This window comes from Tiliqua scincoides, chromosome 4, assembly GCF_035046505.1.
Source record: "Tiliqua scincoides isolate rTilSci1 chromosome 4, rTilSci1.hap2, whole genome shotgun sequence".
Lineage (NCBI taxonomy): Eukaryota > Metazoa > Chordata > Lepidosauria > Squamata > Scincidae > Tiliqua > Tiliqua scincoides.
The window spans coordinates 44,883,865-44,910,486 of record NC_089824.1 but is presented as its reverse complement, the minus strand read 5'-3'; the positions used below and the strand labels follow the sequence as shown (position 1 = coordinate 44,910,486).

The window sequence follows — 26,622 nt, the reverse complement described above, 5'->3', positions numbered from 1 at the left end:
CTGCTGGTCAAACACTTGGAGCCCTTTCCTTTTTAGTACTGCAGCATTGCCACATGGGGAAGGACAGTCTCACGCAGTTCCACTGCACTCTTCCTAAGGGGGTGGACAGGGAAAGTGCTGGGGCACCATTCTCTCACCCCACACAGGCTGCATGTGCACCCAGACAGCCCCACTCTTCCTCAAAAACACTGAGTATGTATTCGGACCCAGAGTCTGTGTGCTGCTGGTGCTGCTGCCCATGTCTTACCATTCTAGCTGTGCATCTTGCTTTCCACAGGTGAGTGTCCAACAGGAGAAAAGGGAAGAGTGAATATCCAAAATCTGCCTTGGAAACTCCTGGCATTGCTTTTTTTTAAAATCATGATTGATCATATTCAAAAGAAGATGTGGAGAAGAGAGGGAGGGTTACAGATGCTCTAGTCTAGCCCGTCACTTCCCCCTCCCCTACACTTCACCTTCGACTATTCTGCTCTGGACGTTTTCTCCTTTGCAGTCCCGAGGCCAGGCAGAGAAACTCCCTGCAGGTACAAGAGACCAGCATTTTGCATGCCACCTCTGGTGTTAAGTGGCGGGCATCAGTACAATTTGGTTTAAGGAGAATGCAGAGCTAGATGCAGAGCACTGTTTTTCAACATGGGGGTTATGATGCCAATGGTTGATGTGGCCTCATTGGTGGGAGCTCAGCAACTGATTTTTGAACTGGCCTAACTCTCTAGAAGCTCCTGAGCAGGTTCATCATCTGAAACTGGTGAGTTATACAGTTCAGCTCTGAGTTAAGAGAACAAACATTCAATTACTTTGAGGAGGCCTCCATGAGTGCCACCCAACCACAGGATGCAGCACACTTCCCACTAGCACAGCTATGAGACACAAGCTGTTAAGAATGAATCACAGGATGGAATGGGGATGTTTAGGGCTATTCTGCAGAGGCTTTATTAAAGCAGAGTCTTCTGCAAGGCACGTTACGACAATATTTAGAGCTCTCAGAAGAAATGATCTCAATAACAGCTCCACATTACTTCAAGTTTCCCAGAAAGCTCACTTATCAAAGATCACATCCAAATAGTCCATTCATCCACTACCCTTCTTTGCGATGCACCTCAAAGCGTTCCCAAAGTGCTCTCGGGATGCTTCCTGGTATTTTTTGGTGTTTGTCTCGTAAAGCTTCTACTGCAGCTTTGGCCTGTTAAGAGAAACAAGCAGGGGAAAAGGTATTCATTCATTCATTCATTCATTCATTCATTCATTCAAAATGTGAATTCTGCCTTTCTATAGGAGTAATATTCACACAGGTGGCACACAGTAACCTAAAACAGGGCTTCTTACACATTTAGCACCGGGACCCACTTTTTAGAATGAGAATCTAAAAACCCACCGGACCCACCGGAAGTGATGTCATGACTGGAAGTGGCATCACCAAGCAGGAAAACTGGTAACAATCCTAGGCTGCAATCCTACCCACACTTACCCGGAAGTAAGTCCCATTTACTATCTTTGTTAAAAGAACATACATAGTAGCTTGTTAAAAGTACAGGTCTGTAACATTTCCCCAAATGCAGTCACATATCATGATAGCATAAGTCTAAGATATTAAAAATAAAATATTGAAATGAATGGAGACCAACCTGAAATTGGCTCATGACCCACCTAGTGAGTCCCAACCCACAGTTTGAGAAACACTGACCTAAAAGATACAAAACTAAAAAAAAAGGTACTAAAAATAAGACAGTTACAAATAAGCAATAGAACAAAACAATTCTGAAACACACAGGGCAATCCTACCTTGAGCTGGAATGGGCAGGCCAGCATCCTGTGCTGTATCCTGTGCAAGTTTTGGGCTGTCTCAGACTCAGCCCAAGGCAAGGAGAAAAAACTCTCCTTACCCTGGGGAGAGCAGCAGCAGCCTGTGAGCCCAATATTCAACTGCCTGGGGCTCAGGGCTGCCGCGGAACTAAAATGGCTGCCACGGCCTCCTGAGCGCACTGGGCAGCTGGTGGCAGTTCCATTTGTCCCTTACCCCCAAGTAAGGGAAGGAGCCCAGCAATGGGACTACTTGACTTTGCGTCGGCTGGCTCCACCCCGCTCCCTCCTCCGCCAGACCGTCTTCTTGCAATTCGCCCACCCCGGAATGCCTCCTCCCCACCTCCCCCTGCCCAGACTTACCTCTGTGCCCCCGGGGCTCTAAGCAACTGCCAACTGATGGACCACAAGCCTCTGACCTGCACTGTTCCAGCGCAGGCTCACGCTGGGCCAGCTGTAGTGCTGGGCCGATGCTAATGCCCACAAACATTATGGCATGTTTGCAACAATGCGTGCTGGTAGTGAGCCTGTGCGCACTGCTCTGAATTGGGCCCTAAATCTTTTAGCTCAGGAGTAAATAAGTAAAACACTTACTTTTTCAAACAGTTCCTCAGGGGTTATGTTTGGGTCATATGGAATGGGTTCTCCAATATGGGTCCGAAGTTTTACTGGAAAGGGTCCCAATACTGGAAAGACTAGAAACCGAATTCGTTCATAAAGCCATCTCATTATCCCTGTATGCAAATATAAGATCAGACTTGAATCAGAAACTGCAGATCATCTTCATGTTTGAGGAAAGAAAAGGTGTTGTAATTAAATACTTGGGACAAAATATAGCCAGCAAAAGTAATGTGTCTTCTAGTGGAAATAAGACAAGCAAGCAGCCATCTGCACATCTCACATTTATTGATTTATTGATTTATTTATTGATTTGATTTGAAATCCGCTTTTCTCCCCGGAGGGTACCCAAGGCTGTTAACAACATTTAAAATTCATAAAATACATTAAAACAACAGAAATAAAACAGATTAAAAAAACAACCAGCAGCAATAAAATTAGCAGTAAAAACAATTTAAAGCAGCCATCAGGCATCAAAGGCTTGCTGGAATAAAAACACCCTCAGGCCTCGCCGGAAGGTTAACAATGAAGGAGCTGTTCTTAACTCAAAGGGGAGGCAATTCCACAATACAGGTGCCACCACTGAGAAGACCCTATTTCTGGCCGCCATCCAGCAACCACAGGAGCTGCCACATTCTGCACTAGCTGCAACTTCCAGACCATCTTCAAGGGCAGCCCCACGTAGAGCGTGTTGCAATAGTCTAATCTTGATGTCAGCATGGCATGGACCACCATGGCCAGCTCCAACTGAGGCAGCTATGGCCGCAGCTGGCACACCAACCGAAGCCGGACAAAGGAGTTCCTGGCCACAGCTGACACCTGGCATCCAGGAGCAGCTGTAAGTCCAGCATAACCCCCAAGCTGCGAACCTGCTCTTTTGGGGGAGTGCAACCCCATTCAAAGCAGGGTGACTGTCCAGTGCCTGCATCGTGGATTTCTGCACCAGGAGGACCTTTGTCTTGTCCGGATTTATTTTCAGCTTGTTCACCCTCATCCAGACCATAACTGCCTGCAGGCAGCACTCCAGGACAGCCACCCTGTCTTCACGGCAGAAGACCTTGGGCAAATACCGCTGCCCGAACGGCCCCTCCTGACCAAGGAATTAAGTCAGATAGAGGTTGAAAGAGAAGATGTTTCAGACCTCATTGATAAATTAAAGATCAATAAGTCACCGGGCCCTGGTGGCAGCCACCCAAGAGTTATTAAGGAATTGAAGAATGAAGTTGCAGATCTCTTGACTAAGGTATGCAACTTGTCCCTCAAAACGGCCACGGTGCCAGAGGATTGGAGGATAGCAAATGTCATGCCAATCTTTAAAAAGATCTTTGAAGCTAGAACTGCCCTTGCCCCAGCTTTCCTGTGTGTACTCAAAGCTCCTCCCAGGAGCAAGAGCAGCTTGCACAGGAGTGTGTGTACCTGCTGAGTGTCTTCAGGGAGCATTGCTGGATTACCTTGAGGGGGGCTGCAGCCTCTCCCTGCAAATGGGGGTCTTGTTTGTTTTGCTTCCTCTTTCACCACCTCCTTCCAGTTCAAGCTCTCCCCTGTGATCCAGCCCCCCTCTCCCCCCAGTTGCATCCAGCCCAAGCCCTGCCCTTCCCACCCCCTCCAGACACTTCAACCTCAGCAGTTCTCTGAAGTGGGGGCATTTTTATTCCCCCCTCTTTTCCCCCCACTTCCATCCAGCCCAAGCCCTGCCCTTCCTACCCCCCTCCAGGCACTTAAACCTCAGCAGATCCCTGAAGTGGGGCCAGTTTAAATAGGTTTAAATATGTGTGAAGGTTTAAATAGGTTTTTTCTCCTTATACTTTGCTATTGGAAAATGGCTGAGAAATAACCCAATAAAAGCTAATTAAACTCTCCCTTTAATACAGTGAACAGGTGGGATGCTTGGTAGCCATGGGGGTGTGCAGTGAGAATTGAAACAAGCTTCTGAGCTGGACTATTTTCTCTTATCATTTATGAACTACTAAGTGAGAACAGTGATGTCACTTCCTGCTTGATGATGTCACTTCTGGCCATGACATCACTTCCAGGTTGATGACATCACTTCTGGTGGGTCCCGGACAGATTGTCATTCTGCAAAGTGGGTCTTGGTCTAAAAGTTGTGAGAACCACTGATATAGATGTTAAATAACATAGGGGACAGTATAGAACCCTGCAGCACCCCACACTCGAAAGGCCAAGGTGCCGAACAAGAGTCCCTCAGTACCACCATCTGGGACCTGTCAGCCAGAAAGGAGTGGAACCACTGCAAAACTGTGCCTCCAATCCCCAACTCAGCCAACCTTCCCAGAACGACATTATGACTGATGATGTCAAAAGCCGCTGAAAGGTCCAAAAGGACCAGAATGGATACACTCCCACCATCCTGACCTCAGCATAGGTCATCCACCAAGGCTGTCTCCATCCCAAAGCCCGGCCTGAAGCCAGACTGAAAGGGATCCAGATAATCCACTTCATCCAAGGCCCTCTGGAGCTGAGACACCACCACCCGCTCGACCAATTTGCCCAGAAATGGGAGGTTTGATACTGGCCAATGATTATCTAATATAGAAGGGTCCAGAGAAGGATTTTTCAGGAGGGGGCAAACCACAGTCTGCTTTAAAGCCAGTGGCAACACCTCCTCCCTCAAGGATGAATTCACTACCCTCTCTGTCCACTCGGTCAGTCCCTCCCGGGCAGACCTAATCAACCATGCTGGGCACTGCTTGAGCGGGCAGGCAGACAGCCTCACACTCCAAAGGATCCTGTCCACATCCTCAGGTTCCACAAGCTGAAAAGAATCCCACACACTGGGACCGAAAGATGCCATGGGAACATCACCAGACATTGCCAATGTGGACTCCAAGTCATGGCGAATCCGAGTGATTTTATCCACAAACTTTTGTGACAGGCCCATGGTTGCCATGGTAGCCACGAAATCCTGAGGTGCACTTACCTCTGGGGCCTCGGCGTGCACATTGAAGTCTGCCAACACCAGTAGGCGGGGGACCTCCAATGCAACGTCCAAATCAACCCTGTCAGCTCAGGCATGGAGACTTTTGGGCAGCAAGGCGAACGGTACACCAACAGAATCCCAATCCTGTCCTGCCCTTCCAATGTGACATACAGACACTCAAACCCAGTGAATTGCTGGACAGGGCTCCTGGCAAGGGAGATGGAATTCCAACAGACTACCGCGACCCCCGCTCCCCATTCCTGCAGTCTTGGCTGCTGCAGTACCTGGAAACTCAGTGAACGAAGCTGCGAAAGATTCACTCCTCCCACTACACCCAACCAGGTCTCCGTGATACAAGCCAGATCAGCCCCCTCACCCAGGATTAAATCCTGGATGAGACAGGTTTTATGATTTACCAATCTGGCATTTAGAAGCAGCAGTTTCAGACCCAGGGCACTACTGCCAAGGCCCCCAGTCATCAGAGAGCTGGAGGGAAGGCTGGAGAGAGGGACAATCATCTTGAGAGTTCAGCTTCTACATGTGTACATGGAATCTGAAATCCACTGATATTTGGGTCATCTTTAAAAAAAATTTTTTTTTAATTCTGCTGTGTACATTTCTGCATATCAAGGAAGACTCCAAAATCGTACTTTGGGTGACTCTGTTTTTCCTTCTGACTTACAGGCTTTCAACTGCCCCAGTCAAGCTATAATGAACCATATATACAGCCTGTGTCTCCACAATTTTTCTTGGAAATATGTTCTAGTGCATTCAATTGGACTTGTTCCTGAGAAAAGGTGCATCACACTGCAACCCAAATAGTTTAAAGACAACTTAAAATGTAACATACCTGTGTTTCCACATACCCTGTATCCCTCCTGAATATTCGTTGTGAAATAAGGGATGATTGGCTAAGAATTGAGAAAGAAAAGATATTATGAAAAGATATAATGACACTTAGGATGCAATCCTGACCCACTTTCCAGCACCAACATAAGGGCAATGCAGCTCTGAACAAACATTCCCTTACTTTGAGGAGGCTTCCATGAGTGCCACCCAACTGCAGGATGCAGCACATGCCCCACTGGCATCGCTATGCCATGCTGGAAAGTTGGTTAGGATTTGGCCTTAATGTTCTTAAGGTGATGAAATGGACAACCTAATCCTATCTAGGACTGGGCTACCAGCAGAGCATGTTACAACAGCAGAGTCACCATGAGAGGCAGCAGCACCGTAGGTCCATTGCCAGATCCTACCATGCCCATCGGAACTACCAAGTCAGCAGTGGGGACAGGGGACGGACAGGAAGAGGGAGTTAGTGGGCACACTGGGGGAGGTAACAGGGCATGGAGGCAGGGGCCGCATTTAGCAGCCGTGTCTCATAGGCACAGTTGGAGGGGGCACAGCTGCATATGAATGGGCACAGCTGGTGGGGGTAGGATTGGGCCCTTCATTTCTTGTGCATAAGATTGCCTACAGTATTTCATTGCCAACTTCAAATAAATGTTTCAACATATTTCAACATCTTAAAATTCATGGCTGGGTGACTGCAACAAGGTGACCTTACTTGGACCCATACACCCTATGAGGAGGCATTCCAAGCTATTGTTCACATCGAAAAATGGGAATGCGGTAACATTGTCCTCACCCTATGGACAGATAACTAGCTTGCCACATAGCCCTTTGTGGGTATACAAGTGGCTAACGTGACAGTTGTCTCTGTATATAGATAAATCCAATTAAATGGAATACATTTCTTCCATGTAAAGCCCCATTGACAAGCTCATAAGATAAGCCTGGAATGAAGCAAATATATATATAATCTTCATTGAAAGAAGAAAGAAATGTAAGAAATGTATTCCATTTAATTGGATTTATATATATATGATAGTCCTTTGGCTGGAGTCTGGCAGCTCCTTATTGTGGTACGCGCAGCTTTCTATAAAGAGCTTCCACTTCAAATCAGTGGTTCCTAAACTGTGCGCTGTGACACCCCTGGGAGCTATGGAAGTCAGCCAGGGAAGTTGTGGATTCCTTGCAAAAAAGCTTGTCATCCTAAATAGCAGGGGTGTCCAAAGTTTTTGGCAGGAGGGCCACATCATCTCTCTGACACTGTGTCAGGGGCCAGGAAATAAATAATTCATTTACATTTCAAATTTGGATAAACTTACATAAATTTACATACATGAATATATCAGAGATGGAACTTATGTGAATGAATAAATGTCTCACAGCTGCTCAAAGGCTGGCCTTTCCTTCACTGCCGCTGCTGCTACACAGATGTGAAACAGCAAGCAGTGGAGGGAGCCTCGGCCTGCCGCTCGTGCGAGAGGTCGAACAGTCGGCCCTTGCTCTGAGAGCAGTTGTGTCGGGCCAATGTGGGCTCCAGCAAGTGTCCGTCCGGCCAGAGGCTCATTGGAGACTGGGAGCTCCCTGCTGGCCAGATTGGGAGTTCCCGAGCAGCGCAAATGGCTCCCGGGTCAGGGTTTGGCCACCCCTGCTATATAGGATTGTCGCCCTAATGGGGAGTCTCAGCCAATGGCCCAGTAGGTCAAGAGAGCCACCAGTCCAAAATGTTTGGGAACCACTGCTTTAAAAGTTGCTAGAGTTGACTTTCTTTGCATTCAGGTAGTGAGCCAAGTAAACTGGCTTGTCCCCAACATCAAAGACAAGAACATGCATTACTGATGCTGCTGTTTATTCCTTCCCTCCCTCTCTGATTTATCTCACTACAGATGTCCAGTAGGCAAAGATACCATAGAGACTCCAAAGAAGTTGATGGCCTGTTCCCTCCAGCCCAGCAATGCTGCTGACCAACATGTTCCAGACAGGCTCTTGCGGGTTTGCAAACTCCACAACAGACAGTGAGCCAAACTGTGCAGCCAGACCTCACTGCTACCTAACATTTGAACAACATACACTTGCCAAACATCATGCTTACTCACCACTTTTGCCTCTATGGCTGTGTGAGCAAATCCATGTCGTTTTCCCCAGATGAGTTTGTAAGTCTTATCACCATAGTTTTGCTCTCGAAGTCCACCTGGTGCAATGCTCACCACATGCCCTTCCTTCAGAAGAGCCACACACTCTTCTCTGCTTGGATGAACAGCGCCTAGCAGAGTAATATATGTTTGTATACCTGGAAAAACACAACCAAATAAAAATTGGAGATATTAGATAATGACTGTACTTTTAACATCTCAACTTATCAACTTATCACCTCACATCTCAACTCAAACCACACCTTCCCAAACTTGTGTGTGTGGTGTAACATTAAGCAGGGATTTGCAGGAGAAAAATCAGCAGGTGGAATGCTGACCCTTAAACCTTCCCCTCGTTGCACCCCTTCCTATCAATTTCCTTCCTTCCCAAATTTTCTCCTCCCAAAAAAGGGGGGCAAATACCCTTATCATTCTGAGCCAAGGAAGAGTGCGTGGAGACAGGTACTCAAGCCTTTTCTTCCTGCTTCTTTTCCACTCTCCCCCAAACTGCCATTTCACCTGGTGGGACTGATTCTTTTGTCCCCTCCATCCCCAAAGCAGATGAAAAACAGCATGTGGAGGATATGCTGGACCTATATAAGAAATCTATCCACAATAGGGATAAACTATTGGAATTAGCCTTTAAGGCCCTTCGCGGTTTGGGTCCAGGCTAACTGAGAGGCTGCCTTCTTCCATACAATCCAGCCCACTTTCTTAGGTCTTCTGAGGAGGCTCTTCTGCAAGTGCCACCCATGTCTTAAGTTAGGGGGTGGCGGCTTAGGGGCAAGCCTTCTCTGCAGTCTTGCCGCAATTTTGGAATTCCCATCCAGGAGAATGGCTTTTCGGCGAGGGCTCCAAACATACCTGTGCGATCATCTGACATTTGGTTGGTGCGTAGATATTTGCCCTCTGCACCTCTGCGATATTGCTGTAGCTTTACTGCTCCCTGGTCTTATTTGTTCCCCTTCCACCATCCCCATGGCTCAACTACATGTGTTGAGTTTTTGTTTTGTTTAATGTTTGAATATTTTAGTGTTTAATGTTAAAATTAATGTTTTGATGTTTTTTCTTTTCTTCTTCTGTTTTTACTTGTTGTTATACATTGTACATTTATGATGGAACTTGGTAAGCCGCCTTGGGCATTTGCTTTGGCATGGGAAAGGCAGAACATAAATTCTTCAAGTAAAATAGGCCTCCATCACACACTGCTCTGGCTGAGTTAGCTTTTTAAAAACAAAAAACAAAAAAAGCCAAGCAATGTTAGGTTCCCTGCAGTCTGATCTGACAATGTAGCATGTATATCAGAGGACAGAAATATCTCTTTGGCACCCCTAGTCAGCACCCTCCATCCTGAATTAGACATTAAAATGTTCCATTTTAAAATACTTCTAATTACCAGAGTTACAGGCTTTTTCTTTCTACCTGGTATTTGAAAAATCAAATGATCTGTCACGATACGGACTGTCCTTCCTGTCATTCTGTAGGCCACTTGTGTCAGAAAGAAATTATCGACAGGCATGCCTCCATGGAAAAAAACAAGGATTGCAGGTCCTTTAGGAAAATTGTCCATGCCACAAATCTCATAACCTGTCCATGGATCAACAGAAAAGTTTTGAATGCAGCTTCTGACACTGTTGACACAGACATGGCTGCATTTAGTTAGGATCAGACTGTAAAAATTTGAAAAGTTTATATATAGAAACATAATAAAGTAGAGCAGACAGGTTAACAGGAGTATATAACAGCATGTCCAGAAATGAGACAAATTTATAAAACATTCTACACGTGGGAGAGAGCACTCATAGTATGCCAGCAAAGCCCTATTGATGCAGAAACCTAGGGGGAGGGGAGACGGGACACATGACATCACCAAATCAATCCAGACAGTGGTGGAACCTACAACCGGGACTGTTTACCACATCTATAGGCAACTACTAAGTGATATGCTGGATGGATTGTTTAGTCGTGCACATCATCAGAAAGACAATAAATAGCATCAGCCAGCCCCTGAGTTCATCAACAGCTCCTTCTGCCTTCCCCCCCCCCCATCTCCACCCACAGAGGAAAGGGTCTGGAACATAGACTTTGTCATCAGCTCCCAGGAACCAGAAGACATGATTATAAACACCTAATTCACTCAATACAAGCATATACATCAATTCAATCAAATGGAAAAATCAAATGGGATATAGTCAGAAAACAATTTGGCATGCATAGAGGTCAACTTTCTACTGCAGAAAAACATTTAGGAGTGTGCTTTATATCACTGTAGGGGCTTTCCCCTGGAGGGGCCTGGAACAGGCTTGTTCCTCCCCAGGGAGGCCTCAGATTGGCTGGAAGGAGAGGGGGTTCCAGCACCCTTGTCCTCCTCCCTAGCAGAGCTGCCAAACCTGGCCTAGGAGCAGGAGCTGTTGACCTCACAGCTCCCTGCTTCACACTAACTGCCTCTCATCCCTGGCCTCCCTGTTTTATGGAGCAAGCCTGCCCCCTTTGGCCCCTCCCCTTCCTCCAGGTGGGGCAGAAAAGGCCTTTCCTGTTCCTGGCTTGTTTCCTTCTGTGTTCCTTGTTTGCCGTACCAGCCCCCTCTGGCTGGTTGAGGTGAGCCAACCTGCTTTGCCCCCTTCGAGGGCAGTGAAGCCTCCCCACCCTGGGCATGGGGTGCCTGCTCCCAGGTAAGTCGGGGGTCAGGGCATCTGGGAGGGGCCCTGACACCCCCCTGAGAGAACCGTTGGGTCTGCAGGGTCCCCGTCTTCAAACAGGCGGGAAAGGCAATCCGTGTTTTTGTGGAGCGCTCCCTTGTGGTGTTGGATCGTGAAGGAGAAGGGTAGCAATGCCAGGTACCACCGCAACACTCTGTCATTATGGTCTTTAACACGGTGGATCCACTGGAGGGGTGCATGGTCCGTGATAAGCACAAAAGCGTTGTCCGTGAGATAGTATTGCCAGGCAGTGACAGCCCATTTCACGACCAGAGTCTCCCGCTCTATCGTGGCATAGCGTCGCTCCGCAGGCTGGAGTTTGCGACTGAGGTACGCCACCGGTTTCTCCCCTTCTGGGTACCTTTGTGCCAGGACCGCCCCCAGCCCGGTGGCTGAAGCGTCAGCCTGGACGATGAACAGCCTGCTGAAGTCGGGGCTGTGCAACACCGGGTCCTCCAGCAGGGCTTCCCGGAGGTCCTGGAAGGCCTGGAGGGCCTCTGGAGTCCATGGGATGGTCACCCAGGCAGGGCCCCGTAAGAGATCCATCAAGGGACTGGCTCGGGTGGTGAAGTGGGGGATGAAGCGGCTGTAATAGCCGGCCAGTCCAAGAAACTGTCGTAACTGTCTTTGTGAGTGAGGGGTGGGGAAGGTCCGTAAGGCCTCCACCTTCTCCTGTTGCGGTAACACCCTTCGCTGCCCAACCACGTGTCCTAGGAAGCATACGGTTGTGGTGCCCAGGAGGCTTTTCTTAGGGTTGGCCCGCAGACCTGCCCCCCGGAGGGCATCCAGGACCTGGTGGAGGTGGTCCACATGCTCTTCCCAGGTTTGGCTAAAAACCAGTATGTCATCGATGTAAGCTACGCTGAAGGCGCGACATGAGCTTAACACGCAGTCAACCAGCAGCTGGAAGGTGGCGGCGGCCCCATGGAGACCAAAGGGCATCACTGTAAAGTGGAAGAGGCCTCCCAGTGTAGCAAAGGCAGTTTTTTCTCTGTCTTCAGACGAAGGGGAATTTGCCAATAACCTTTGGTTAGGTCCAAGGTGGACAGGTACCGTGCTTCCCCCACCTGATCCAGGAGGACTTCAGCCCGCAGCATTGGATAGGCATCAAACTTGGCCTTCTTATTTACCTCCCTGAAGTCGATGCAAAAGCGGACAATCCCATCAGGTTTGGGGACCAAGACAATGGGGCTGTGCCACTCACTCCGAGTCGGCTCAATCACCCTGAGGCGCAGCATGTCCTTTACTTTGTTCTCCACTATTTCCCACCATTTCCGTGGGAGTGGACGCCACGCGGTGCAGACTACGATGCCCTCTCCAGTCGGGATCTCATGATGTACGACTTGGGTCCATCCTGGTGAGGTCGAAAAACCCTGAGGGAAGGCAGCCAACAGGGCCTCAAGTTGGGTCCGTTGGGTCTCCGATAGGGTCACTCCAAATGGGGGATGCACGGGGGATGCTGATTCCTGTGTAACCCATCCTCGGTCTTCCTCTTTGGGGTCAACCAGCAGCTCTGCAAAGGCGTGGTCAGGGTCGGGTGTGGGATCCTGCCAGGCCTTCAGCTGGTTGACGTGGATGACCCGCCTTTGGATGGGGTGGGGCCCACAGCAGACCTCGTAAGTATAAGGCCCCAAGACCCTTGAAATGGGGAAAGGACCCTTCTAGAGCTCCGCAGGCTGGCCAGGGAAGGGGGATCCATGAACCAAGACCTGGTCACCCTGTTGGAATGAGCGAGCATGGGCAGACCGATCGTAATATCGCTTCTGTTGGTCCTGTGCCTGCTCCAGGTTCCTTCGGGCCACTGCACGGGCTGTCTCAAGTGTCTCCTGCAACCGATCCATATACTCGCCCACTGGCTGGGGCGTTCCTACCCCTGCAGGAGACCACCCTTCCCTTAACACTGCCAGGAGTCCTCGCGGTCGCCGTCCATACAACAAGTCAAAGGGGGCAAGACCGGTGGAGGCCTGGGGGGTCTCCTGGACAGCGAAGAGGATGGCATCCAAATATAAGTCCCACTGGGTAGGCCGTTCATGGGCAAGCTTGCATATCATGGCCTTGAGCGTTTGATTAAAACATTCTACTAGGCCATCTGTCTGGGGATGGTAGATGGCTGTGAACTTCTGGGTGACCCCGAGGGTCTGGCACAGCGCTTTCAGAACCCCTGATGTAAAGGGTTTGCCTCGGTCGGTCAAGATCTCCTTTGGCAGACCTACTTGCGCAAACAGGTGCATCAGGGCCCGCATGACCCCATAGGCATGCATTCCATGCAGGGGTACTACCTCAGGGTATTGGGTTGCATAGTTCATTACCACTAAGGCATACCTGTGCCCGCGGGCAGTCCTAGGTAGGGGGCCTATAAAGTCCATTGCGATACGTTCGAACGGGGTATCAACCACAGGTAAAGGGCAAAGGGGTGCCCGAGGGGGGCGTTGGGCATTGCCTTTCTGCACACAGGGCATGCGCGGCAGTGTGCCTGGGCATCCCTGACCAGGGAGGGCCAGAAGAAATAGCACAAGGCCCGACCAATGGTCTTCCGGGACCTAGGGTGCCCAGTCCAGTCAGTGTCATGCGCGAACCGCAGAACCGCCGTTCTGAAGCCTTGGGGCACTACCAACTGCTTCTTGGAATCATGCCCCCTTGAGAGGGCACCCTCCGCCACCAGAGGCCGGCCTCCCGTTCTATGCGAGTGTAGCGGGTGGCTCGGCGGGATCTGTTACCTGCCCTTCCTCCACTGCAGTATTGGCTCTCAGATCTTCCAGGGTCGGGTCCTCCGCTTGGGCATGACGGAACTGCGGGTCCGAGACCAACCTGGTTGTGGGGGCGTCCAGGGTAAGGTCAGTTCTGGTTGCCTCTCCTGATGGCCCTTCCTCAGGATCCTCTTCCTCAGCGATCAGCGTGGCCTCCCCTTGTTGGTGCAGGACTTGGAGTACTAACTCCTGGAAGTTGGGGGCATCCCACCCCAGGAGGAGGGGGTATGGCAATTCCTCAGTCTGTACCAAGTCCACGTCTTGTGCCTGGCCGTGGTACTGCAGGGTGACGCGCACCACCGGGAGACGTTGGGTGTGGCGGTGCAGACATGCCACACTTGTCCAGTAGCGTGGTGGGCAGTTGGCTGGTACGAGGTGGGCCCAGATAATTGAAACCGCACTCCCAGAGTCCCGCATGGCTGTTACTTTGCTGAAAAGGAGAGGTATTGTAACACAAGAACTATTTGAGATACGACCCCTTAGAGATTAAAAAAGAAAATCATACTTACCATGGTACAACTTTCCTAGCATGCTCATCAAAAATGCACTTATTTGCATTGGTTTCCTCCATGGTTTGATATCAGGATCTACTGGCAGGTTACCAATTAATTTACAAATGTTTACGTAGACATTACCACAAGCGAGAATTATGTATATTATTATTGCTGGACAATATAGTATAATCACAATCACTAAGCCCAGCCAATATGGACTAAAGGCCGGATAATTTTCCAAAGTGTACATCAGCCAAGATTTAGATTCTTCTCCTAAAGTAAAGCTTGTGTCTTTTGTTGTCTTCTTTGGTGTAAAAGAAAACCCAAGAAATATTCTGTTCACAGCCAAACGATTTCTTCTCTTTTATTGCTGGAGGGGCAAAAATAAATAAATAAACAAACAAATAAATAAATAAAGCATTGAACAGACTCAGGGCCCAATCCTATTCAATTTTCCACTGCCAGTGCAACTGTGCCAATGGGGTGTGCACTTCATCCTGTGGTGGGGAGGCTGTCACAGAGGCTTCCTCAAGGTATGGGAATATTTGTTCCCTTGCCTTGGAGCTGCATTGCGGCGGCACCAGTGCTGGAAAGTTGGATAGGATTGAGCCCTCACAGTGTTGATGCAAATGGCAGTAGCCTTAGAAAAAACTACATTTTGCTATAGCCCAGAAGGGTATCTGGTTGGAGAGTGGGGCAGGTGGGAGGAGGAATAAGAGGTGGAACAGGGAGAGAAGGGATGGGTTCCAGCAGCACTGGCATGTGCCTCGATCCTATCCCTGTATCTTCTGCTCTTCCCTCTCCCTCATTCTTATTGGATGTGTTATTTTATTTTAATGACTGCACAGATCTGAGGAGACCAATCTGGGACATGGAGGCTTCCCCCAGGATAAGGGTACTTTTGTTCCCTTGCCATGACATGACTGCCCACAACTGCCCCCCGACAATAGGATTCAGCTCACACTCTCTTGGTGTAGCTGCATTGGTGGGGGAAGGCTTAGAGTTCAATCCTGAGCTGACATGCCAGCTTACTGCTGATGTGCACCATAGCAAAAATGCCATTAAGCATGTTTGTGAGGGTTAGCACCAGCCAAGAGCTGAAGCTGTCCCAGTGCAAGCCTGTGCTGGAACAGCACCGGTTGGAGGCTAGCAGTTCACTGCCTGGCGGTAGCCTAGACTGCCAGGCGGTGGAGAGGTGAATTGGTGCATGGGGGAGGCAGGGAGGGGTGAGGGGAGGTGGGGAGAGGCCAAGGAGGAGGCATGGATGCCAAGGGAGGGGCGGGTCTGGCAGAGCTCAGCTCCACCGGATCTGGAACTCCACATCAAGCCTCTTGGCTCAACATGGAACTCTGTTACTTTGCTCCCGCTCAATAGCAGGTGCAGAGTCGAGTAGCCCCATTGCAGGGTAACTTTCCTTATGCAGGAACTTATGTAACTTTCCTTAGGTGCTTCCGGCGGGTGCCCGTGTGCTCAGGATACTGTGGCAGCCATTTTCATGCCTCAGCAGCCCCGCACACTGGGCAGTTCAGGACTGAGCTGCCCATTAGGATTGTCCTGTCAATCTTGAAATCCCTACTGTAATAATTCCGATGCCTGAAGCAAAAGGGTGTCCCGATTTGTGTATTTCAGGGAATAAAACAGAATCCAGATTGAAGGTCCAGGAACAAAACTAATGCTGCAACACAGATCAATTCTCTACTCTATTCAACATCTCAGTAGACAGGGTAGAAACAAGAGAGGGCGTGGCCCTTACGATACACTGAACCAGTGTTCATTTACTGCATGAAGGAAGGGCCCTTCCTATGACTGTGCTGCTCCCCAGTCTGGTGGAGGATTATCCTGGGCTGTCCTTCCAGACACAGGCTCCTATCTGGATTAACCTGGCAGTCTGATGTCGCTGTCTTGGACATTAGCAGTGCATTCAAAATGGTTATTCAGTACAGTAGCGTATAAAGGTCATTTGGTGCCTGGGGCCATAAGTTTTTCGCACCCTCCCCAAGACAAAATTATTTTCAGTAATAGATATGAAATGTATAATAATAACGGGCAGAGAAGAAGCGCAGAAGAAAATAAACAAAAGATTGAGAGATTCGGACAAAAGATTAGAAAAGATCAAGCTAAAATATTGGAGACAGAAGAAAATCGGCACAATGCAGAGACAACATTAATGGAAATTCAGATGGATAGTGCAGCTCGAGTGCTGAGGATACAAAATATACCAGAGGAGAAAGGAGAAGATACATTGTGACGGATTATCAGATTAATAGAATAGATTGATACACCAATGGAGGAGATATCGAAAGAACTGGACTCAGTGAGAAGAGTGAGCACTTCTTATGTGAGAAAACATGAATTACCAAAAGAAATCCATGTGAAATTTATCAGAACCTTTTACAGAGATAAATTACTGAAGGCCTCACAGGAAAAGGAATGGACAGTAGATGATAAGAAAAAGTCATCATTTTGAGACATGTTCCATGGAGAGTAAGGAAGAAGAGAAAAGAATATGAAAACCTGACAAAATTTTTAAGAGAAAGGCAAATACCATACAGATGGCTTTCTCTGGAAGGTATTGTTAGGTAAGAACCAGGGTATGTCCTACTTCAGAGCAGGGTGCAGTCAAACATGCAGACACAGCAGAGTCTTCAGGTGCAATTGTATTTGAGTACAGAGTCATACACAGAAATGTTAGAGCAATCCAGGTCATACACATGTAATACAGCAATTCAGAGTTACCTAGTTATAGTCCAGTTTCCTTAAGGCAAAGGCAAAGTCAGTCCATGGTCATTTGCAGTGTTTGTTCCAACAAGACCTCCAGCAGTAGCTTCACAGTTCACCCACTGTCAAGGTGGAGCTGCATGGAGAGGCTTAAATGGGATTAGCACCCAATCTAGTTTTTGTTAATTAGGGCATGGCTACACAGGTGTTCAGGTAATCATGCTATCACAGCTGTTTACAACTTGCCCTGAACCAACTGTTTGCAACCAGGCCTGACTGTGCCAGAGCAAAGAGCTAACATACTCCTCCTTGGTTCAGTTGTTATATACACATTATTTCACACCTTCAGTCCAAGCATTTTACAATTCTCTACATGCTTAGTCGAGCCTTGCATTTTTGTTAGTGCATCAGCCACATTCAGACTTGATTCTCAGTATTGGAGTACAATTAAACCATCAGATACGCATTGTTTGACGTTTTGAACATGAACGTCAGTGTGTTTGGAGCACCCCCGGACACTGTGAGATGATGCTATTTGAATGGCTGACTGATTATCCTCCATAACAGTTACAGGTTTTGACATTTGTATACCAAGATCCAACATCAGTTGCTTGTTCCATACCAGTTCTGAACACATTAAACTCAATGCAGAAATTTCGGATTCACAGGTTGAGAGAGATACACGTCTCTGTTTGACTGATTTCCAGCCTATTAAGGATCCTGCGAGGAAAACATACCAGAGGTAGATTTCCGTGTCTCAGTATCTGAAGCAAAGCTCGCATCAACATAGGCAGTAAGCCTTAGGTCATCCTTTGGTACAAGGTATAGAGATACATCGATTGTTTGCTTCAGATATCGCAGTACGCATTTGGTGGCTAGCCAGTGCCTTTGGGTAGGTTGGCTTGTAGCCCAGGCTAATAGATTGCATGGCTTAGTGATATCAGGTCTGCTCCATTGACTTAGGTACATAAGACTTCCCATTAATGACCTATATATGTTGGGATCAAACACAGGACTAGGCGAGTCATCTTTGTCAAAATCGGGTGTCATAAGGGTCTTTACCCCATTACATTGCTCCATATTATATTTTCTGAGCAATCGGGCTATTTTCTCCCTTTGTGAAACCTTATAGCCATTTGACACCTCACTTATTTCCAGACAAACATAATTGTGGATCTTGCCCAAGTCACGTAGAGTGAACTTGTTACTTAAAGCATTAATAAGTTCGTTGGCTTGTTCAGTACCTTTACAAATTATAGCCAAATCATCAACAAAGCAGACCACTATGCATCTTTGATGGCCTCTGCCTTTGGTAAAGACGCGCAGGTCGGCTCCACCTTGTTGGAACCCTTCGCCCTTTGGCACATCAGAGAGGTATTTATTCCATTCATACCCAAATTGTTTGAGTTCGTAAAGACTCTTCTTTAACAACCAGTAGTCTTTCCCATTACCAGAAGCACCTAGTGGTTTTTTCATGTAGATAGTATGCCTTAATGGCGCATGTAAGTAGGCCGTTTTGATATCTAAATGCCTAATCATATAATTTTCCTTAGCAGCCAGTACAAGTGCACTATATAATGAACAATTTCTCAGTGTGGGCGCGAAGAGTTGAACCAACTATTTGCAACCAGGCCTGACTGTGCCAGAAAAAAGAGCTAACAGGTATGTTTTTTCAGTATCAGACACAGAGATATAATATAAATTCAACAATGAAAGCAGAAAACGTCTTGAGTACAGTGATGAAAGATGAGATAAGAAAGGAAGAAAAGGAGGAAGAGAAATCGAGAAGAAAAGAATTAGAAGAATATAGACCAGATATGGAGTTGGATGAAAAGAAATCAGATGATTTAGGAACAACAGATGAATCAGAGAGCGAAGTGCTTAGAGGAGCGAGTAAGAGGCGAGTAAGTTTTTGTGGTTTCAGGTGGAAAAAAAAAAAGATGTTGCCATTTATGTTAAAGAAAGATTGAGATCAATTTAATATATGCATTATAAGATGGACTATTGGACTTTGAGATGTAAGAAGAAATAGTAAAACAATGCATGATAAAATTGGGCATAAAATATAGGCCATGATATCACAATAGATCAATGGGAATAGATCTGGAAGTATAATTTTTTTAAAAATTAGAACAATAAATTTTATATTATTTTAGACATTATAGATAAAGAAAATGATGTATACCTAGTTATTATGATTTTAACTGTAGTGAGGATCTTATATGTTAGATATTGGAAGGATTCTAAAATATTAATGAAAAATGAATTAAAAGAGAAAATCATGAATGTGACGGAAATGGACAGACTTTTAGAAGTTTTGGATTAACAACGAAAACCGACACAAATTGAACAAGGGAAAAAACCCTGCTTGGTTGAAAATGAAGTTTTAGAAATATACGATAGGGCATTTAGATGATTGTATTACATATATATTATCTATGATATATGATATGATATGATATATGTATGATGAATGAAAAAAGAATATTAAGAGGTAAATTTAGAAGAGGATTTGATCAAGATATGTAATAATTTATTAGTTTTAGTAATATATGATAATGATATATGATTTCCTGCACCCTTTGTGTTTTTTGTGTAGTGAAGTGTGTTATGTTTTTTGTGTTATGTGTTATGTGTATTTGTTTATAGATGTTTTTGAAGAAGAAAAAAAGGTAAGGGAAAGTTTGTTCCCTTACCTCTGTACTGTGTTGTGGCTGCACTGGTGCAGGAAAGCTGGAAAGAATTCAGCCCCAAGACACAACTAAATGGTAGAACCCAGTCACATCCTGCCTCTTCACTATCGACAACAGGGGCTGGTAGAGAGAGGGAGAGAGGGAATTTAAACCAGCACATCTTTGCTATCAGGAGAAGGCAACCAGTCCTTCCCATCTCACTCTGCCCCAACTGAAACACAACATCACACATTAAAGAATGTATAACAACCATGTTTTAAAAGTTAAAACAAAACAACACGTTCTCAAGAAAGAAATACACAGAAACCTCCCCCAGTTCCAAGAAGAAGCAAAAATGTCTGCCTCCACCCACCTCCAATATCTTCTTCAGCTCTCCATCTCCTGCTGCAGCTGTTCTGGAGACTTTGCCTTTACCCTTCTGGTTTTGACTCCTTCCTTTTTTCTTTCGGAACCTTTAATGAGCTTCTCATATCCTCCTTTTTCAGAGGGTGGAGGAAGGTTCAGATATTTTTAATTAATGAGCAGAGCCAACAAGTTTCAGACAGAAGCATGTCTCCATGGCCAATGTGGCAATGTAGATGAGTAAATCAAGTCTGCTATGTAGGTTGCTAAGAAGAGTAAACTTTCAAAATCTGCCTTGGAAACTCCTGGCATTGTTTTCTATCATGACTGATCACATTCAAAAGAAAATGTGGAGAAGAGAGGGAGGGCTAGAGAATCTTTGATGCCCTAGCCTACCACTCCACATTCCCCGGTGCTTCATCTTTAACTCTTCTACTTTGTTCCTTTTCTCCTTTTCAATCCCGAGACCAGGCTGAGATGCTCACTGCAGAGTACAAGAACATTTTACAAGCTCCTTTGATGTTGAGAGGTCTTGGGCTGGTCTTCAATACATTTGGGTTTGTGGAGAATGCGTGTAACACAGAGCATCTAACTGGACACTGGAATACAAAGAATGAGGCAGAAGTGGAAAAGAATGAATCACTCTGGGCAGAACTATCTTCTTTTTTGCAGGTCTCTTGATCTTACATTTGAGCTCTTGTGTTGTTATTGTTGCTGACCTATACATAAGTTGATTTCTTTCTTTCAAATTATTTGTTATTATTTCTGCACGTGTAGCAATTACAGCTATTAATACTTGAGCAGGATGCTTTTCTGCAACTGTTTTTAGAGTTGGAAGTTGTATCCTTGTGAAGATGCTATCCAGAGGACTTTTGATTCTTGCAACTGGGCTGGGGTCTAACCCTGAGGTATTCAATCTGTGCATCCCGCCTCCCTAGTGAGGCATGGCTAGCCTCCAGGGGCATCGCCAGGCATCTCAGGGAGAGAGGTGGCTGGCAGCTGCTCTGCTGCTGAGCTCTGCTCTGCTCCACTTGCTGCCTCCTGACTTGCTGCTTTTCTGCAGCTGTGAATGAGGTGGGTGGGGCAGCGTGAGGCTGGAAGGGTGTGTGAGGCTGGGAGGGCGTGTGAAACATGGTGGGGGGAGGTGAGAGAGAAGGCTGGCTGGGCAGGCAGAGGTGCTGCATCTCATCATGGAGCTCTCTCCATGTGCAACCTCGCCCCAAGGACTACATTTCCCAGTGTGCTCCTCGCCCTAGGCATCCTGGGATTGGTCAAGGCTGCTTGGGAAGGAAGGAGCCAGCCTGCTCCTAGTGCGGGGGTGTCCAAATGCCCCAGCCTGCATCCCTCCGTCTTGCCTGGGGGGAACTGGGGTGGCATCTGCATGTTGGATGTCTGTGTGTGAGCAGCCCCCATCTACGTTGGGGTGAGTTGTAATCTTGCTATATGTGGCTGCAATCCTTTCCACACTTTCCTGGGACTAAGCCCCATTGACTCAAATGGGGCTTACTTCTGAGTAGACCTACATAGGCTTGGGGTCTGTGTCAGCTTAACCCAGAATCCTCACCTTTCTCTTTTTCCTCCCCCTTCAAAAAAGAAAAAAAGCCACTCTTGATGGCTTTGTCTCCAAAAATTGATTAAAAATAAAAATCCCCATTCCTTTTTAGCCATTCCCCTTTTTCCTCCTGCCTCCTTTTTTTGGGGGGGTGGGGGGTATTCTGTTGGCTGATATTGTAAGACAAAAGGCACAATCCTAGCTAGGTCTACTCAGAAGTAAGTCCTATTGTGTTCAATGGGACTTACTTCCAGGAAAGTGGGGTTAGGATTCCAGCCAAACAGTCTCTAGGTCTCAGTTTGCATCAGTTTGCAATTAGCAGGTACACACAAAACAGTCTTCCCCTCCTGCAAATTCATCACTTCCCACCTCCCTTTCCAAAACCCTCCAGGTGTGCTGCTAACAAACTCAGGGCACAATTCTAACCAGGTCTACTCAGAAGTAAGTCCTATTTTGTTCAGTGGAGCTTACTCTCAGGTAAGTGTGGTTAGGATTGCAGCCTCAGAGTGCTGGCAGCCTTGTTTCTAGTGTATAATTATAACACCCTCATCCCCATTTTGGGAGTAACTGAGGTGAGGTGTTGTAATGGGGAGCCGTGGCCAATGGCTACAAGGATCAGGGGAGGCGTGTGCCGGAAAAGTTCGAGAACCACTGGTCTAACCAATGAACTGAAATGACCTCCCTCCCATGTTCTGAAGGTCAAGGGAGTAGCAAGACAAAAACATTTGGGAACTACTGCCTTACAGGCTTGTTGTAAGAATAAAAGCAGGTTGGACACTTTGCATACAAATACCAAACATCAGGCTTACTCACCACTTTTGCCTCTATGGCTATTTTTGCAAACCTTTGACGTTTTCTCCAGATAAGTTTGTAATTGTTATCACTATAGTTTTCCTCTCAAACTCCATCTGATGCAATGAACAGCAGGTGCTCTTTCTTCAGAAGGGCCACACCTCTGTTCAGATGATCACAGCCTCCTATGGCAATATATGTTTCTGGTCCTGGAAGAAATGAGAGCAAACAAAGATGGGCATGCTAGATAATGCTGGTGGCGTCCCAGCTTCAGAGAGTACTGGAGGAAACGGATTATCTGGACCCATTCCAATCTGGCTTCAGGCCGGGGTTCGGGATGGAGACTGCCTTGGTCGCCTTGGTGGATGACCTTCACCGGGGGATGGACAGGGGGAGTGCAACCCTGTTAGTCCTGCTGGACCTCTCGGTGGCTTTCGACACCATTGACCATGGTGTCCTTCTGGGCCGGCTGGCCGGGTTGGGGCTTGGAGGCACTGATTTGAAGTGGTTTGGCTGCTTCCTGGCTGACAGATCCCAGAAGGTGGTGCTGGGGGATGCCTGTTCGGCACCCCAACCTCTTAGGTTTGGGGTGCCACAGGGTTCCATCTTATCCCCCATGCTTTTTAACATCTACATGAAGGAGCAGGTCCGCAGCTTGGGGGTTCTCCTGGATCCACAGCTGCTCCTGGAGTCCCAGGTGGCGGCGGTGGCCAGGGGAGCCTTTGCTCAGCTTCGGCTCATTCGCCAGCTGTGACCATACCTGAGCTGCGTGGACCTGGCCACAGTAACCCATGCCCTAGTGACATCTAGATTAGATTATTGCAATGTGCTCTACGTGGGACTGCCCTTGAAGACGGTCCGGAAATTACAACTAGTACAGAACGCGGCTGCTCGTGTGGTTGCTGGGGCACATCGGTTTGACTCTGTCGAGCCGTTGCTCCGGCGGCTACACTGGCTGCCGGTTCTGTTCCGGGCCCAATTCAAGGTGCTAGTTTTGACTTTTAAAGCCCTTTACGGCTCGGGTCCGGGGTATTTGAGTGACCACCTCCTTCCCTACAATCCGGCCGTGCTCTTAGATCATCGGGGGGGGACCCTTTTGACTGTGCTGCCACTAAGAGATGTGAGAGGGGCGGCGGCCAGGAAGAGGGCCTTCTCGGTGGTGGCCCCCGAACTGTGGAATACCCTCCCCTTAGAACTGAGAACTGCTCCCTCGTTGCTAACGTTTCGGCGTGGACTGAAGACCTTTTTATTTCAAAAAGCTTTTAATTGTTGACAGGCTGGCTGGCGTTCTTGCTTTTTGCTTTTTATATGAAAATCCATGGGGTTTGTTTGTTTTTAGATTTTTTTAATTATTGTAAATTGTTTTTAATGATTGTTTTTAATGTTGTATTTTTAAAGTCTGTGTAAGCTGCCTTGTGTACCCATTGGGCAAAAAGGCGGGGTATAAATTAATAAAATAATAATAATAAAAACAGATAACGATTGCACTCTACTATTAAGAAAAAGACTTAGGGGGCAATCCAGACTGTGCCATAAGGCACTTCTGTGCCACTGCTGGAGAGATACGCCAGTGCACAGATGTGCACCAGCCTCCTTAGACCAAATCAGGCTCCACTGTGCCTGCAGACAGATAAATATGTACCAGCCTGCCTTGGCCAGATGGGGCTTCAAGGCGGGTAGGAGAGGTGAAATGTAGGCGTTCCAGGGTGGTAGGTGGACCCATGGGTGGGCCTGGCCCAGGAGGAAGGTGGTACCAGGATTTGAAACTTAGGCTGGATCTAAACCTCCCCCCAAACAGCTCAGCCTAAAACTGGGCCACTCAGTTCTGCACCACTTCTTTAGCTGGCGCATATCTGAGTAGCTCCATCTGGGCCGCTACAGTGCAATATGGGGTAAGGGGAAGTGATTCCACTTGCCACAGGTTACATTGCACCCAGCCCTTACATTAACTTGCTCTGAGAGCATTTGCACTGCCCCTCCCCCTCAGCGCATGAGGCAAAGGCAGGAAAATCCAGGCAGGCAATTGGCTGCCTTTTGGAATCGAGGGGTGTGGCGCAGCTGTGCTGGGGCTGGCAGGCTGCCCAGCTTCAGTCTGCACCGATCTGGCAAGCTTTCTGTCACTCTCTTCCAAGCTGACACTCCAAACCTCTGAGAAAGACCTCATTGGATTTGATTTGAATTAATATGGACTTGAATGAGAAGGCCTTTCCTCATTCCTGCCAACTGCATTTCAGATGGCAATGAGACCCTTGCGAGGGCCTATAGCAGCCATTTTCAACCACTGTGCCGTGGCACACTGGTGTGCCACGGGAATTTGGGAGAGGATCATTTATCAATAGGACCATTAAGGAATGTGAGCCCCCACTGACAGCACAGTGTGCCTTGTCAATTGTCAAAAAGCTGATGGTGTGGCTTGACCATTCTAGTGCCTCACTAGTGTGCCACAAGATGAAAAAGATTGAAAATCCCTGGCCTATAGAGTGAGCAGGAGTCTATGGCTAGATTTGGATAGCCTGATTCTGAACAAGTTAGGCCTTTCCAGCACTGGCATAGCGGTGCCAATGGGACATGTGCCGCATCCTGCAGTTGGGTGTCATTCACAGTAGCCTCCTCAAAGTAAGGGAATCTGAGCTGCATTGCCCTTAGGTTGGTGCTGGCAAGTGGATGAGGATTGTGCCCTCAGTATTTTAAGTTAATCACTAGCACCTCTAATGGTGCTCAGAAAAAATCAGACTCAGTCTAAGTGGGCATAAAGTGTAGTAACAAGGCTTCCTGGTTAGATGATATGATATCAAGGGAATAAGGGGACAGGTTAAGGAGGCTGCCTGTCTCTGCAAGAGGATAAACAGGCCTGCTTGTAACTGTTCATTGGAGTGAGGCCACCTCTGAACTTTTGCAAGATAAAACAAATCAAAATCAGGAAAATCAGATCATGAGGGTTGAACAACCCCTATCAACCCCCCTTTGTATGTTATTTCTTGCTTCTTATTTATGGGGAGAGCCCTGCCTGAGAAGAAAAATTGGGGTATAATTGAATATTGGAACCAGAGAGCCTAAGGGTGGTGTCTATGGGGATGGGCTGGATGTTGAAAATCCAGGTTCAAGCCCTGCTTGGCCATGATACTTTCTGGGTGACTTTGGCAAGTCATTATCCCTCAGTCTAACCTAACTCACAGTGTTGCTGTAGAGAACAAAGGAGAGACAGAACCATGTACATTACCCTGAGCTCCTTCAAGTACAGGTGGTATAGCATCTGATAAATAAATAAGGGCCAGGTCCTGTCTGGTTTTCCAGTGCTGGTGCAGCCATGCCAATAAGACACCCACTGCATCCTGCAGTAGAGGAGCAGTCATGGAGGCCTCCTCCAGATAGGGGAACATTTGTTCCCTTTTCTCAGGGTTGCATTACAGCTGCACTGGTGCTGGAGGGCTGGATAGGATTGGGTCCTAAGTGGTCCCTTGGGAAGGCATTGATTTGAGGGTGGCTGTTTGCCACTCCTTTGGCCCAGAGTAGTGTCAGCGCTATCATAGGCTACATATGTCTTTATACAGCACTCTAAAATGTCATTTAAACTCAGTCAAAGCACTCCTAGATTAGAACCCTTATCAGAAGTGCTGCAGGTTACTCCTTAATCATCAATGAAGATTTCTACACACATGATTGGGGTCATGCCATTTAATTTACGGTGCTCTTTAATTTAGCAATAATAATAGCAGCTTACTTACTGCACACAATGCTTGTATGATGTTGGGGCCCCTCCCAGAGACCCTGACCCCCAACTTACCCGGGAACAGGCACCCCATGCCCAGGGTGGGGAGGCTTCCCTGCCCTTGAAGGGGGCAAAGCAGGTTGGCTCACCCCAACCAGCCAGAGCTGGCTAGCAGGGCAAACAAGGAACATTGCAGGAAACAAGCAAGGGCCAGGAAAGGCCTTTTCTGCCCCACCTGGAGGAAGAGGAGGGGCCAAAGGGGGCAGGCTTGCTCCATAAAATAGGGAGGCCAGGAATGAGTGGCAGTCAGTGTGAAGCAGGGAGCTGTGAGGTAAACAGCTCCTAGGCCAGGTTTGGCAGCTCTGCTAGGGAGGAGGATAAGGGTGCTGGAACCCCCTCCCCACTTCAGCCAATCTGAGGCCCCCCTGGGGGTGGAACAAGCCTGCTCCAGACCCCTCCAGGGCAGGGACCCTACACATGACATTACTCAGACCATTACATGGATGCTCAGGTCTCATTGAATCCTTTCTTTGGTCCGC

The 26,622-nt window shown here is 47.6% G+C and overlaps 1 protein-coding gene across 1 annotated transcript; it reads right to left on the bottom strand.

Annotated features, from left to right (window-relative positions):
- Nucleotides 1–1,078: 1,078 nt before the first annotated feature.
- On the bottom strand, nt 1,079–14,314 carry LOC136648301 (DGAT1/2-independent enzyme synthesizing storage lipids-like). Its single transcript, XM_066624414.1, has 6 exons — nt 14,293–14,314; nt 9,760–9,924; nt 8,302–8,495; nt 6,207–6,267; nt 2,395–2,534; nt 1,079–1,183 (listed from the first exon to the last, which is right to left on the bottom strand). The coding sequence occupies exons 1-6, from the start codon at nt 14,312–14,314 to the stop codon at nt 1,079–1,081; spliced, it is 687 nt and encodes a 228-aa protein (XP_066480511.1).
- Nucleotides 14,315–26,622: the final 12,308 nt, after the last annotated feature.

Coding starts and splice junctions, on each gene's coding strand:
- LOC136648301 (XM_066624414.1), bottom strand. CDS start 14,314: ATGCTAGGAAAGTTGTACCATG. Junction 9,925..14,292: donor GCTAGGAAAGTTGTACCATG/GTAAGTATGATT, acceptor ATCCATGGACAG/GTTATGAGATTTGTGGCATG. Junction 2,535..6,206: donor CAGGGTATGTGGAAACACAG/GTATGTTACATT, acceptor ATTTGCATACAG/GGATAATGAGATGGCTTTAT.